At 41.3% G+C, this 16,200-nt stretch overlaps 2 protein-coding genes across 4 annotated transcripts in view; one reads left to right on the top strand and one right to left on the bottom strand.

The window, feature by feature from the left end:
• Window positions 1-11,936, bottom strand: part of CNTF (ciliary neurotrophic factor) — an 81,260-nt gene extending 69,324 nt beyond the window's left edge. Inside the window, exon 1 of the mRNA XM_056531162.1 lies at window positions 11,891-11,936. The gene's annotated coding sequence lies outside the window, so the exon portion shown is untranslated. The remainder of the gene's footprint in view (window positions 1-11,890) is intronic.
• The window catches only part of LOC130282671 (uncharacterized), a 59,325-nt gene continuing 44,031 nt past the window's right edge, over window positions 907-16,200 (top strand). For all 3 annotated transcript variants that reach the window (XM_056531157.1, XM_056531159.1, XM_056531158.1), the window contains exon 1: window positions 907-1,030. In XM_056531157.1, the coding sequence (XP_056387132.1) occupies window positions 1,004-1,030 (27 nt within the window). In that variant the 5' untranslated portion in view covers window positions 907-1,003. The remainder of the gene's footprint in view (window positions 1,031-16,200) is intronic.

Raw genomic sequence — 16,200 nt, 5'->3', positions numbered from 1 at the left:
GGAGGGCGTTAAAAGGGATCTATTATGTCCTGGAGGGGTTAAAATGGATCTATTATGTTGAGCGGTATACAGAATTGCTTTGCGTCCCATAGAGTTACACATCTCTTCACTCTGGTGATTGTGAGGGTCTGAGCACCTGTATACCTACTAATACAAACTTCTCATTTGTCACTACAACATGTAAGGCTACTTTCACACTGCCGTTGTGACCCGGCAGTCCACCGGCCGTTGCAAAATGATTGGAGTACAGCGGGAGAAAAATGAGTGCATGTACCATCTTTTTCTCCCGCTATACTCCTGTAAAACAACGGACCCTATTATAATCAATGGGAACTGGCTATGCCCATTGTGACCCATCCCAATAATGGCCGCATAATGGACCCATTATGGGCGGGTCACAACAGCAGTGTGAAAGTAGCCTAAAAAGTTTGCTAAAATAATGGGTTCACTGTAAAGTGGTATTATACACATGTAATATGCTCCTGATAATTCAGGGGAACTGTGTATAAGACCCACAACTATGTGTGAATGTGCCTTAAATGCCTAAGATGGCAACAAGGGCTTTCTCATCCTCACCACATGGTGCCCAAATAATACATTAGGGGCAAGAGGTGCCAGTGTAACAGCCCTTGTATTACTACCACCCTATAGCTTCATACTAACACATAAAGGTAGAGCTGTCACTGCCTTTCTAACTATTTACATTCATTTATATTAGGCCAGCCTAGCACCCAATTAAGATAATACACTTATGCCACATTGTGCCCACATAACACTAAACACAGCACATCAAACAAGTGAAGAGCTAGCGCATCACAGTATAACTATTATTTACTGCCTCGATGACATCACTAACCATGCACATCCTAGGAATCACGTGAGGGCCTCTCCAATCGAATTTCATGACGCAGTGGCGTCACCATCTAAGGCGAAGTCCTGCCCACTTAGGCTTCCAGTAAGTGACGCATGCGTGTGACGTCATGGAGGTTGCCGGCGCATTTGGATGACGAACACACGTCAAAACGAAAAGGTAAAAAAAACAAAAACAAACAAAAATCGCAGACGCGCTTTGAGCTTTAGTAGCAAGAGGGTAGTGAATGGCGACTGTAGTGATGCGCGGCTCCAGAGCAGCGGTATAGACGGTTACCAAACCACAATAAGAGAAGAACTGAATTACACAGCATGCTGGGAAGCTGCGCGAGCGGTCCATATGTTCTAGTTCAGTGTTTCCCAACCAGGGTGCCTCCAGATGTTGCAAAACTACAACTCCCAGCATGCCCGGACAGCCAAAGGCTGTCCGGGCATGCTGAGAGTTGTAGTTTTGCAACACCTGGAGGCCCCCTGGTTGGGAAACACTGTGAATCTAGTTCTTTTAGTAAAGAAGTGACTGGACAGCAGGGAGAAATTGATGTACATGTTACACCTACCCTGTAGTCACCCCCATGCGTTTTATGTGCAAAATAAAATCTGCGTCATCTCCCTTTTTAATGTATAATGTTGTCATTGTTATCAGTGGTCTCCAAATTGTGGACTAGAGATGAGCGAACTTACAGTAAATTTGATTCGTCACGAACTTCTCGGCTCGGCAGTTGATGACTTATCCTGCATAAATTAGTTCAGCTTTCAGGTGCTCCCGTGGGCTGGAAAAGGTGGATACAGTCCTAGGAGACTCTTTCCTAGGACTGTATCCACCTTTTCCAGCACAACGGAGCACCGGAAAGCTGAACTCATTTATGCAGGATAAGTCATCAACTGCCGAGCCGAGAAGTTTGTGACGAATTGAATTTACTGTAAGTTCGCTCATCTCTATTGTGGACCTCCAGCTTTTGCAAAACTACAACTCCTAGCATGCTTAAAGTTGTAGTTTTGCGCCTCCAGTTTCTGGCTGTCCACAGTTTGAAGACCACTATGTTATATAATAAGCATAAATGTCACTGTGGTTTTAAGGCTATATATTTAATGTTCTCAATTTCTCTAGGCAGAGCTACATAATTAAGAAGGCCTGTAACCACCCGCCACTTCCTGATAATGTTTCCACTATTATATGGCCCTATTAGGGCCCGCATAGTAATCTGGTGTCAGTTATGTAATTTACAGACTTGTTACTCTGTATGGCCCTTTGCTGCCATCAGCCACATATCCCCTGTTACACAGGAAGATGCGAGACCGACGGCCTATGATTATTTGATGATTAAAACCATAATTGTCCCATGTAATAGTGCCCTTAGGGGGAGATTTATCAAAACCTGTGCAAAGGAAAAGTTGCCCAGTTGCCCATAGCAACCAATCAGCTCGCTTCTTTCATTTTTAACAAGGCCTCTGCAAAATGAAAGAAGCAATCTGATTGGTTGCTATGGGCAACTGGACAACTTTTCCTTTGCACAGGTTTTGATAAATCTCCCCCTTAGACCAGGAATTGGTGGACAGTGGAAGGGATCCCAACAGGTGAGGTGGCAACCTGCCACATTTAGAATATGTTCACATGTCAGAATTTCCATGCGGAATTTCATTGGAATGTCCGCACGAAAATTCAGCTGCAGCAGAGTCCCATTGAATTCAACAGGATTCTGCTGTGCTGTGCACATAGCAGAATTTCGAAATTCCGATTTCCATGTCTACAGAAAGAATTAACATGTTTGTTTTTTCTGCATCACGGTCTACGAGAAGGTGCATTCCAGTGTGGTCCTTGTGGCGGCATATTATGCAGGTGCCCGCAGTCCCAGGATTGCCCGCACGGAGATTTTCTGTGTGGACTTTTCAGCGTGTGAACATAGCCTTACTATAAAGTATGCCAGTAGCTGGAGTAGATTCATAAGGCTATGTTCAGACCTCGGAATGTCGCACGGAAAATCTCCATGCTAACATTCTGCACAATATGCCGTAGCTATGACTTCACGGGAGTGTGGGAAAACAGGTTCATTCTTTCTGCAGACATGGACAACGGAATTTCCGTGCCTAAAACATCTGGCATAAAAATTCTGCTGTGTGCACAGCGCAGCAGAATCCCATAGAATTCAATGGAAATCTGCTGCAGCGGAATCTCCATGCAGACATTCCAAGCAGAATTCACCATGAAAATTCCGACGGGTGAACATAGCCTTAGATTTCTGCGAAGGCAGCCACAGGTGTGTCAGGATATATTCAAAGCAATCATGGATGGGGTTTTTACATAAGAGTGCATATGCAATGCCAATCTTAGCAATCCCCCTCCCCACTGTGTATGTTTTTCCCAGGTTGATATTAGTATCAGTTAGTGAATTATTGGGAGCTTATGTTAATGCATGGTTTCGGTGTTTACAAAAAAAAATCTTCTTTGCGCAAACATTTGCATCTTTTGAACAGGTTTACGCCAATCTTGGCATTGGAAAAAAAGTGTTAGTGACTTGATATAAAACGGCATGGCCTCCATGGAGCAACAGATGGTGGTTATGGTGCATTAACGCTAAATTTTGTGCCTCCGGCAGCAGAATAGTTTCAAGGCAACCTGTTGCTGTATTCGATGAAAATGGCGGCTTTTAATCCGGGCCAAAAGCCAGATATAGTTGGAATATGATCTGACTGGAGTCACTAGCTGACTCCATCTTGCTCATTGAATTGGATGGGGTCTGCCAGCAGGCAGTTTTGGAGGCCCAAAATATGGTGTGAATATACCCTAACTATAGTTCACACCAATAACTGCTGTAAACTCAAGAAGAAATCTAAACTAGCTTGGAGCTAATGTAGATTTCTTTATGTACCAGACAGGCAGCAGCAGATTTATTAGGCTCACCCTCTTAAAAAAGCTGCCAAATCCAATGGCAGCAAAACTTAACTAGAGCCCAGTATGTGAAATGCCGGTCATTGTAAATTCCCTCCAATTACATTTTGTATGGAGAAAGAGCATTATTATGTAATGGTGTAGATTAGTTTGGTACTTAATCATGCAGTAACTTTTTTTTTTTCTTTAAATATATGCAGTTCTATTCAAGAGGGCTTGGTTTTTGTTTTTTCTTAGTCTTTTTTTCCCCTTTTGGCGAATTCTATAACAACTTTATGTCATTTTGCAAAAGTTGCAAAGTATGGTGTGCAAAAGCTGCACTGGAAGTGGGCTGCTGCTTTATGTGTTCTGCTTTCTCCTGCCAACTCTGCCCATAAATAAATTTGCCCCTTCATAAATATTCGCCCCTTTTCCTCAGCAGGTCTGTGAAGAGACGGAGTTATCTAAAAGGGAGCAGGGTTATCCACATAAAGAAGCAGCCTTCCGCCACTGCAATTAAGAAGAAAATACAATACTAGCAACAAGATAAATATCTCTCTCTTTTCTATTTTCCTCCTGCCCCAACACCAAATTTTTTTTTTTTTAAAAACACTGGAATAACCTTGTAAAGAACCAGATCCCGGCTCCCTAAAATTAATAGACCACAGACAAGAATCTCCCATAGAGATATATGAAGGGGGCGAGTTGGCCGACGTGTCGTGTAGGGGTCATGACGCTCCGTTCCCAGGGAGAGAAGGAGGCCTGTGTAGGAGATTTTAGGGGGTCCTGCTGATATATATGTGCGTTTCCTATTGATGTCCATGTTAAAAAAAAAAAACGTATGCGGTTGCAGTACGGTTTTTAAACCGGAGTCAAAACCATGGTTGAGCACGTTTTTATCTCCGGTTTAAAAACCGTACTGCAACCGCATAAATTTTTTTTAACATGGAAGTCAATGGGAAATGCACATGTATACAGTTCCATACGGAAACCGTATACGGTTTTTACTTTGCACATGCGCACTTGCATCCTAAAGTCCCCACCCAAGACCCCTCCCATTAAAAATTGACAAAATTATCAAAAACGTATGGATTTTTTTTTTTTTATAAAAACGGACGGAACTGTATGCACTTTTAAAAACAGTATACAGTTTAAAAACGCATATGGTTTACTTTTTCCCACACTGTTCCATCCGTTTTTTTGCCATACGGTTTTCTTTAGAAAAACGGATTGAAAACAGTATGACAAGAACGTGATGTGGACCCAGTCTTAGAAAGTCTGCTTCTGAGTTGTTTCCTCCCTTGAAGAGTGTGGCCACATTCTCTTCTGCCAAAACCTTTGGAGATTGTGTCTTGCTCCACAAGTTCTTTTCTTTTTGAATTTCCTTTCTGTCAGTGCTCTCTGCTGACACCTCTGTCCATTTTAGGAACTGTCAAGAGTATGAACAAACAGAGCACTGTGGTCAGAAAGAAAGAAAATTCAAAAATAAAAGAACTTCATCTATAGTATATAACAGCTGATAAGTACTGGAAGGATTAAGTTGTTTAAATAGAAGTAATTTACAAATCTGCTTAACTTTCTGTCATTTGTTAATTAAAAAAAATAAATAAAATGTTTTCCAGTGGAGTACCCCTTTTAAGGACTCTCGTGAGTCACAAGATTCTCTAGTCTAATGAAAGCAAGTTTGGTTTCATGATTTTGGCCTTAAAGGGATATTCCAGGCCACAACTTTTTTTATATATCAACTGGCTCCGGAAAGTTAAACAGATTTGTAAATTACTTCTATTAAAAAATCTTAATCCTTCCAATAGTTATTAGCTTCTGAAGTTGAGTTGTTTTCTGTCTAACTGCTCTCTGATGACTCGCGTCCTGGGAGCTGTGCAGTTCCTATGGGGATATTCTCCCATCATGCACAGCTCCCGGGACGTGACATCATCATTGAGCAGTTAGACAGAAAACTTCAGAAGCTAATAACTATTGGAAGGATTAAGATTTTTTAATAGAAGTAATTTACAAATCTGTTTAACTTTTCGGAGCCAGTTGATATATATAAAAAATGGTTTTGCCTGGAATACCCCTTTAACTCTAACAGGCACTGTTAATCACCTGCCCAATACCATCCATACAGTGAGTGTGCTGGCTATGTGGCTGGAACAGGGAGACTGATCAGGGTTGAGGGAAAGCTGAATGTAACAAAGTATAGAGATATTCTTAACAAAAATCAGATACATAGGCTGGCCCAAAGATTCATAATCCAACAAAACAATGGCCCTGCATGCAGCCAAGACAACACAGGAGAGGACAACTCTATGAATGTAGAGGTCTAAAGGTCTGAATTCATCCCAATCAAACATCTCTGAAAATACCTGAAAATTTGGGAGGTGCTTGGCCGAACACCGAAAAATACTTGCCTTGCCCATATATATTTAATTTCATTACACAATACATACACACACCACACACAGAAGCAGTAGGATATATAGTGGGAATCAAAAGTTTGGGCACCCCAGGTAAAAATTTGTATTAATGTGCATAAAGAATTTACACTTCATTTAAACTTTCAAAATAACAGAAAACCAAAAAATGGCATCTGCAAAAGTTTGGGCACCCTGCAGAGTTAGGGGTATTCCAGGGAAAAAACTTTACTTTTTTTTTTTTTTATTACTTCTATTAAAAAATCTCAATCCTTTCGATAATTATCAGCTGCTGAAGTTGAGTTTTTGTTTTCTGTCTGGCAACAGTGCTCTCTGCTGACATCACTGCTTGCCTCGGGAACTGCACAGAGTAGAAGAGATTTGCTATGGGGATTTGCTTCTAAACTGGGCGGTTCTGAGACAGGTGTCATCAGAGAGCACTTGACAGACAGAAAATAACAACTCAACTTCATCAGCTCATAAGTACTGAAAGGATTAAGATTTTTTAATAGAAGTAATTTACAAATCTGTTTTACTTTCTGGAGCCAGTTGATATATAAAAAAAAGTTTTTTCCTGGATAACCTGTTTAATATCTTGTACTGCCCCCTTTGGCAAGTATCACAGCTTGTAAACGCTTTTTGTAGCCAGCCAAGAGTCTTTCAATTCTTGTTTGAGGTATCTTTGCCCATTTTTTCCTTACAAAAGTCTTCCAGTTCTATGAGATTTCAGGGTTGTCTGTCACACACTGCTCTTTTAAGGTCTATTCATAGTTTTTTAATGTTGTTGAGGTCAGGAGATTGTGAAGGCCATGGCAAAACCTTCAGTTTACGCCTCTTGATGTAATCCCTGTGGATTTCGAGACGTGTTTAGGATCATTATCCATTTGTAGAAGCCATCCTTTCTTTAACTTCAGCTTTTTCACAGATGGCATCAAGTTAGCATCCAAAATTTGCTGAAATTTTATTGAATCCATTATTCCTTCTACTCGTGAGATGTTCCCTGTGCCACTGGCTGCAATACAACCCCAAAGCATGATTGATCCACCCCCATTCTTAAAGGGGTATTCCAGGAAAAAAAAATTTTTATATATCAACTGGCTCCAGAAAGTTAAACAGATTTGTAAATTACTTCTATTAAAAAAAATCTTAATCCTTTCAGTACTTATGAGCTGCTGAAGTTTAGGTTGCTCTTTTCAGTCTAAGTGCATCTCTGATGACACGTGTCTCGGGAATTGCCCAGTTTAGTAGAGGTTTGCTATGGGAAGTTGCTTCTAAACTAGGCGGTTCCTGAGACACGTGTCATCAGAGAGCACTTAGACAGAAAAGAACAACCTTAACTTCAGAAGCTCATAAGTACTGAAAGGATTAAGATTTTTTAATAGAAGTAATTTACAAATCTGTTTAACTTTCTGGTGCCAGTTGATATATAAAAAAAAGTTTTTTCCTGGATAACCCCTTTAACAGTTGGACAGAGGTTATTTTCATTAAATTCTGTTCCCCTTCTTCTCCAAACGTACCTTTGCTCATTCTGGCCAAGGAATAGTGTACCACAACTGGAATAGTGTACCACAACTCCAGTGTCTGCCAGATCTTTCTGGAGGAATTGTGCAGTCAAATGTGGGTTTTGAATTGTTTTCTCACAATCCTGCGAGCTGTTCTGTTTGATATTTTTCTTGGTCTTCCAGATCTTGCTTTAACTTCCACTGTTCCTGATGACTGCTATTTCTTAATTACATTCCGAACAGAGGATATTGGCATCTGAAAACGTTTTGCTATCTTCTTATAGTCTTCTCCAGCTTTGTGAGCGTCAACTATTTTGTTGGGGCAAGGTCAGATGAGTGTGAGCATTTAAAACCTTTGAGATTGACATCACCTGGTCTTCCCAGATGATGATTGAGAACAATCCATGACACTGGAAGGTCTCAGCTTTGCAAAAGGGGCAGTGCATGCTATAAATTCTGCAGGGTGCCCAAACTTTTGAAGATGTAATTTTTTTGTTTTCTGTTATTTTGAAAGTGTAAATGATGGAAATAAAATCTAACTTTTCTTGACATATTATAAGAATGTCTAATCTGTAATTTGATGCCTTTTGGAGATTTTTCCATCTTTCCTTGGTTTCTTTATGCACATTAAGTGTGCGTTCCCACCCTTTCCAGGGGCAGCTCTATGTATGTAGGGAGTTTTGGAGGTGGGGCCGTGTGCCGGCATGACTGTGACGCGCAGCTCCGCCTCCAAAACTCACTGCACACAAAGGGCTTGTCGCTGGAAAGCCCTGTGTGTATAGTGAGCAAGGAATACGCAGCGTATTTCCCGCTGCTGCCGTAAATTTTGCGCAGCGTAAAATACACTGCGTATACGCCAGGTGGGAAAGCACCCTATTACAAATTTTTACCTGGGGTGCCCAAACTTTTGATCCCCACTGTACTATATAGACAACTCCCAGCATGCTCTGACTCTGACCCAAAACTACTAGTTATGAGTCAGCTGCAGAGCATTGGGCTGTGTCAGAACATGCTGGGAGTTGTAAGGATAGTTTTGGGTCAGCTGGGAATTTTTTTTTTTTTTTGAGACAAGGCTGCAACATAAAATGTGAAAAAAGTAATTTGTGTAAATACACACAATCGCATTTACCAATTCCTACCCTGTTTCTTTAGGTGATACCTCAGCAGACCACAAGACTCTGCACCCTCTATATAAGATGTAGCTATTTATCAATACTTACATCTCTTTTGCCACTCTTTCTAGTATGTAGTGTGTCTTCCTGGTAAAATGGGAAATTTTATATGCTACTCAGTGATGTGAAAAATCAAGTAAGAGGTCATTCTATTTCAGCTGGGAGCAGCCTACCATCAGACTCTTGTGTTTCAGCTCCCATTACCCTTCCCCCTAAACATCTGGCATGTTATCAATAGGCATTGACTGTAGGATCAGTTGTGTAACTCTATCAGGACCTTTGCAGACACCTTCTAAACCAATTTTATATGCTAGGAATGAAAACTAAAGCTGGCCATAGCTTCAGATAGCTGTTGACTGAACAGCTATTTCTTTAGATTACCCCATACATGTGCACACTTGGATCAGCTGAGTGTGTCTGTGCTCTCAATGTAACAAGGGAAGTCAGGTAAGTCATTTCTTGTCAGATAACCCTTAGAGTAAAAGGATCGGGTGCATTGCAATCCGACCAGGGCTGGAGTTTTGCCGAAATTGTCAGGTTTAGCTGGCATTAAAGGAGTTGTCCAGCAGGATAACTATTAAGAATAGCTTATAAAATAAATCAGCACAGCTGCTGGGTTGTTGTTCACTTATAAGTTCACAATGTCGGCCTATATGTTGTTGAGTGTTTTTATATAATTTACCACTTATAGGTTGCCAGTAAAAACTGTGATCTCTGATGTGCCACTCCCTCTTTTTACTGTGCATTGTCTGTCGGGGGTTTTTGTCTTGAGGATTTCCCCATGGAAACTCCGGACACATCTGTCACCTTTAGCCTCCCACTTAAAAACAAAAGCACAAAGGGGAGATTTATCAAAACCTGTTCAGAAGGAAAGCTACTGGGTTGTCCATAGCAACGAATCAGATCGCTTCTTTCATTTTTCAGAAATAAAAAAAGGGAAAACAGAGTGGTCCAATGTGTAGGACGAATAATAGGAAGGGGAGAGCCCCTGGGTTTAAGAAGGACTCACCAGATAAAGTTGTGCGACAAATAGGGGCACAACTCCCATAAACATGATCTCAATGTGGACTGCAGCTAATCCCGCCCAGGCAGCAGCGTGGGAAGACAAGGAAGCAAAAGTTCACACCGGTCCGGTGCAAACAGATTGGGGATGTTTCACAGCGCTGTCCACACTCAGGTAAACGAAAGTTATTTTAATTCTGTATTTCAGTACATGTAACGCATTTCAAGGACGCTCCGTCCTTGAAACACATTACATGTACTGAAATACAGAATTAAAAGAACTTTCATTTACCTGAGTGTGGACAGCACTGTGAAACATCCCCATTCTGTTTGCACCGGACCGGTGTGAACTTTTGCTTTCATTTTTCAGAGGCCTTTTCAGAAATGAAAGAAGCGATCTGATTGGTTGCTATGGGCAACTCAGCAGCTTTCCTTCTGGAGAGGTTTTGATAAATCTCCCCCATATTCCACACAGTTTACATGTTTTTTAACTTGCTGCTTCTCTGTATGGAAGTGTTTTCTAACCGGTGTGCTTCCAGCTGTTGCAGAATTACGACTCCCAGCATGTCAAAGGCGGTCCAGGCATGCTGTGAGTTGTAGCATTGCAACAGCTGGAGGTACCCTGGTTGGGAAACACTGCTGTATGGAATAGTACAGTGTGCTGCATTATTCAATAAAGGGGGGAAGGGAACCCTGACTTAAAGCCACCAAAGGCCAAAAGGACATTCTGTTTAGCCAGCAGTTGAGTGTTGCTGTGATTTCACTACTGCTACTGTAATAAAGGAATCACAGAAAAGTTACCATGTACCTGGTTCCTTTGCTTTACTTGAACTTTAGTTGTATAATTACAGTGTGAAAATACTCCAGTCAGTGGTAATGTCTCCTTAACACCATAACTGATCACATTATTGTGTGAGTACTAAACATGTCCTACTATATTTGTAGCAATATAGTGATCATGGATTATGTGGATGTCACCCTGGAGCTGGCAGTGTTGTGTTAGGGCAACCCAGAAGTACCCAAAAATGCAGCGCTCTGCATGTTTTTTTTTCTGTCTGAGGTTTGGGAGATATATGTAGCCTTGGTGCTTTGTCCATGTCTGTGCCAGAGGTTCCATTAGGAGCCTCCGTTTCAGTACAGTACATTGTACAGCATTCGCTACAATTTTGTCCAGTAAAATGACATACATCATGCTGAAAACCCAAGAGATACCTTTATAGTATATGTTGCCCATCTGAGGCTGTGAGTTTCTATCATTCAATGGATCCAGCACCACTATAATATTTCTTGTTTTGCACCTTGTGATAGAACAGAACAGTAGAAATGCTGAACACCAGTGTGATTGAGCCAAGACCCTGGCAGAAAGCTGGGATTGCCTGTTCTGTTTCTTACCAATGCAGTTTAGTACTTTATAGTTTATTAACACTTTTGCGAAAAGTTGTAAAATGTGTATAATATCAAACATTATGTAAATTAGGTTTGCGGCATGAAGGACCTGTTCACATGACGTTTTTCATCCAGTTGAAACATCCTGTTTTTTCTTTCAAATAGGATGCCTATCGTTTTGCCATTTACTTCTATTTAATAAAAAACAAAACAGAAGCCATCTGAAGGACAGCAAACTGGAATATATATTATTTGTTTACTTTGTTACATCTTATTTTCTTTGCACAGCAAAAAAAAAAAAAATACAGAATATTTCAACAGGATGCAAAGATGTCATGTGAACAAGCCCTATCACCTGTCAAAAGGATAATCACTTAGCTTTACCAGACTGGTGAACAGCAACTCTGTCTTACTGTGCAGTCGGAGTGAGTGCTCAAAACACTTGAAAAAAAAAAATGTATGAATATTCTTGTGTTTTTTCCCCCCTTCGGGATATAGGGGGATTTATGAGAAAAAGAAGGTCCTTAAAGTGTAAAATGTTATAAAGTGCCTACACATTCCTCTCCCCATCTCTGTGCGTGTTGTGTGGGCAGCGAGCAGCCAGCCTGGAAGCTTTTTTTTTTTTTATAGTCAGTGCTGTATTTCCCTATCAAGCACAAATAAAATCATTAAACTTACTTCCAGCATCAGGGATGTAGCCTTTACTGCGGTGCTTACAGAGCTGTCTGAAGCAGTGTACTGAAGCAGTGAACCAGTAGCCTAGAACATATAGGACACGCCCACATCCTTACTGACTGGGAGAATCCTCTAGTGGTGAGTCACTTGTCACTGGCAGCAAGGTGACAGAGCACTGACACTGCAGATGAGGAAGAACAGCAAGATTTACTGGACTATTGGATATGTGCATGTATTTATTATTATCTGTATTACAGTGCTTATTCATATTGTGGTCAGTATGGTTTTGTTCTCATGTTTTATTATGAGTTATATTAATCACTTAAAATATGCTTCTATATGTCTGGACTGACAATCTGTTGATTTTGTCCAGAAGGGCCATGCTGAGTAAATGTTGGCAAACACATTAGACAAACGTTGACTGAACCCACAGCCTTCAATGGAACCAGACAACCATCTATGGTCTGTGAGGATGTCCTGTCTATCCCTCCCCGGGAAATGTTAGTGGAAATAAGTGCCAGGCATGTTGGAAAATAAGTCGCTGATAGCTAATTCTGATCTGCCTACTGAAAACGCATACACGCTAGTCCAAGACGTGCATGCATGTGTATTTGGGGAAGGGGCCAAAAGGAATAGCTGTCAGCCAAGCAAGCACTGGGGACAGGTGTTATGCTAAACAGTAGCAGAAGAATGATTACTGACACCTATTAACAACTCATAAGGTTACAACCTTATGAACCCCTTTATTTGAGAATTTTCTGTCTTATTACAGGAAAGCAGGCCTTACACAACAGACATGTGTCGGCTGAACCGGCCAAATGTAGCAGGATCGGCATACCTTCTAATGTGTATGATGAACCCCATTTGGCTGCTGTAGAGGTAGACAAACATCAGCTGCCTAATCCATTCGTTCATGTGGAGATGAGGCACCATTAGAGGATTCTGGCAACCACCTACCCCCCCCCCCCCCCCCTTTATTTTGAACTCCCAAACACCAAACTGAACATATTTTTGTTGCTGTTCTCTAGGTGTATTTTTTTTTGGCGGGGGGGGGGAGACGACAATCCGGACAGATGTTAGATGAAAGACGGTAGAGAAAAATAAATGCCCTGCTGAGAATAGGCTATCAGTTTTATAACTCCTTTGCAGTCATTTATTTATTGATAATGTTCCTGGATGCAAAACTACGCGACTTTCTAAATAACCTTAAAAGTTTGCCACCATTCAGCTGCTACTCAAAGTTTTAGCAATGAACTAAGCTTGTGGACAAGGGGAAAGAATCTTTGGAGGACAGACTGCAGAAATGTAGTAGGTGGTTTTCACTGCAGTAGTAGACCCAATCTGGGTGTCAAAGGAGTCCACTATCCAGTATAACATACCCAGGTACTCCATTCACTAAACTGAAAACAACTACAGTGGCCCGCATTTACTAAGAAAAATTGGGTTGTAAGTCTATCTTGCTTTCTTACCCGACTGCTTTTTTCCCCTGGTATTTATTATTATGTCGCATCCTGTTTGTCGCACGTGGGTTTTGTTGGTTTTGGTTTCCAACTCCTCTGAGCTGTCGGGAAAAAATCCACAACAATACAACAAATTCGGGTTGGAAACCTTAATAAATACGTGGGAAAGCTCAGAAATGACGGGTAACGCCCCTTTTTCGGGTTTGGGAGAATCTGCATCGGGTCCGTCGGGAAAAAATGTCGCATCTTGTCGCAGACTGGCGCACGATGTCTGCGACATGGCGCAGACAAAGATGCGACAAAAAAACCCGACAAAAGAGGTCGGGTTTAGAATAGTAAATGAGGGCCAGTGTGTGTTGTATTGTAAGGCAATCATAGAAATAGTTATGCTAGTTTGTAGAACTAGAAAAAGACACAATTAAGTTCAACCAAAGTTGGGGAGCTGCTGTAAAAGAAAAGGAGGGTTATGGGTAAAGTTATAGACAAGAATTCTGTATGCATGAACATCATTTTGCTCTAACTATTTTTTTTGAAGCCCACAACTGTTTCTGCTGTTAATAGCTGCTGAGGTAGAGTGTTTTACAGCTCTTATAATAAAGAAGTCTCATCTTCTCTTTTTGTAATATCTGTTAGGCCGCTTTCACACGGTATACTAGAAGACGCCCTGCGATGTGTGCGAGTACACTGCGCATGAGCAGGCGACTCGCACATTGCAGCATGTCTGCTCGTAGCGGCGGAGCAGGCACAGATGGAGGCACAATGTAGGGGTCCATCGTTGGCGGATCCGCAGAGTAAAATACGCTGTGGATCCATCCGTGTGAACGCGGACTTATAGTGATACGGTCCTTAACCCCATAAGGACGGAGCCCATTTTCACCTCTAGGACGAAGCCCTTTTTTGCAAATCTGACCACTGTCACTTTAAACATTAATAACTCTGGAATGCTTTTAGTTATCATTCTGATTCTGAGATAGTTTTTTTTGTGACATATTCTACTTTAACATAGTGGTAAATTTTTGTGGTAACTTGCATCCTTTCTTGGTGAAAAATCCCCAAATTTGATGAAAAAATAAAAAATTTTGCATTTTTCTAACTTTGAAGCTCTCTGCTTGTAAGGAAAATGGATATTCCAAAAATTTTTTTTTTTGGATTCACATATACAATATGTCTACTTTATGATTGCATCATAAAATTGACGAGCTTTCACTTTTGGAAGACACCAGAGGGCTTCAAAGTTCAGCAGCAATTTTCCAATTTTTCAAACTCGCAATTTTTCAGGGACCAGTTCAGGTTTGAAGTGGATTTGAAGGGTCTTCATATTAGAAATACCCCATAAATGACCCCATTATAAAAACTGCACCCCCCAAAGTATTCAAAATGACATTCAGTAAATGTTTTAACCCTTTAGGTGTTTTACAGGAAAAGCAGCAAAGTGAAGGATAAAATTCAAAATCTTCATTTTTTTACACTCGCATGTTCTTGTAGACCCAATTTTTGAATTTTTACAAGGGGTAAAAGGAGAAAATGTATACTTATATTTGTATCCCAATTTCTCTCGAGTAAGAACACACCTCATATGTCTATGTAAAGTGTTCGGCGGGCGCAGTAGAGGGCTCAGAAGCGAAGGAGCGACAAGGGGATTTTGGAGAGTACGTTTTTCTGAAATGGTTTTTGGGGGGCATGTCGCATTTAGGAAGCCCCTATGGTGCCAGAACAGCAAAAAAAAAACACATGGCATACCATTTTGGAAACTAGACCCCTTGAGGAACATAACAAGGAATAAAGTGAGCCTTAATACCCCACAGGTGTTTCACGACTTTTGCATAGGTAAAAAAAAAAAAAAAATTTTCACTAAAATGTGGGTTTCCCCCCAAATTTCACATTTTTGCAAGGGTTAATAGCAGAAAAGACCCCCCAAAATTTGTAACCCCATCTCTTCTGAGTATGGAGGTACCCCATAAGTGGACCTGAAGTACACTGCGGGCAAACTACAATGCTGAGAAGAGAAGGCGTCATATTTGGCTTTTTGAGAGCAAATTTTGCTTGGGGGGCATGTCGCATTTAGGAAGCCCCTATGGTGCCAAAACAGCAAAATAACCCCCACATGGCATACCATTTTGGGAATTAGACCCCTCACAGAATGTAATGAGGGGTACAGTGAGCATTTACCCCCCACTGGTGTCTGACAGATCTTTGGAACAGTGGGCTTTGCAAAATTTTTCATTTTCACGGACCACTGTTCCAAAGATCCGTCAGACACCTGTGGGGTGTAAATTCTCACTGCACCCCTTATTACATTCTGTGAGGGGTGTAGTTTCCAAAATGTGGTCACATGTGGGTGTGTTTTTTTTTTTTTTGCGTTTGCCAGAACCGCTGTAACAATCAGCCACCCCTGTGCAAATCACCTCAAATGTACATGGTGCACTCTCCCTTCTGGGCCTTGTTGTGCGCCCCCAGAGCACTTTGCGCCCACATATGGGGTATCTCCGTACTCAGGAGAAATGGCGTTACAAATTTTGGGGGGCGTTTTTCCCTTTTACCTCTTGTGAAAATGAAAAGTATAGGGCAACACCAGCATGTTAGTGTAAAATTTATTTTTTTACACTAACATGCTGGTGTAGACCCCAACTGTTCCTTTTCATAAGGAGTAAAAGGAGAAAAAGCCCCCCAAAATTTGTTAGGCAATTTCTCCCGAGTACAGCGATACCCCATATGTGACCCTATTATGTTGCCTTGAAATACGACAGGGCTCCAAAGTGAGAGCGCCATGCGCATTTGAGGCCTGAATTAGGGACTTGCATAGGGGTGGACATAGGGGTATTCATTGCCAGTGATTCCCAAACAGGGTGCCTC

This window comes from Hyla sarda, chromosome 7 (genome assembly GCF_029499605.1).
Source record: "Hyla sarda isolate aHylSar1 chromosome 7, aHylSar1.hap1, whole genome shotgun sequence".
Taxonomy (NCBI): domain Eukaryota; kingdom Metazoa; phylum Chordata; class Amphibia; order Anura; family Hylidae; genus Hyla; species Hyla sarda.
This window is presented reverse-complemented; position numbering and strand designations above follow the sequence as displayed.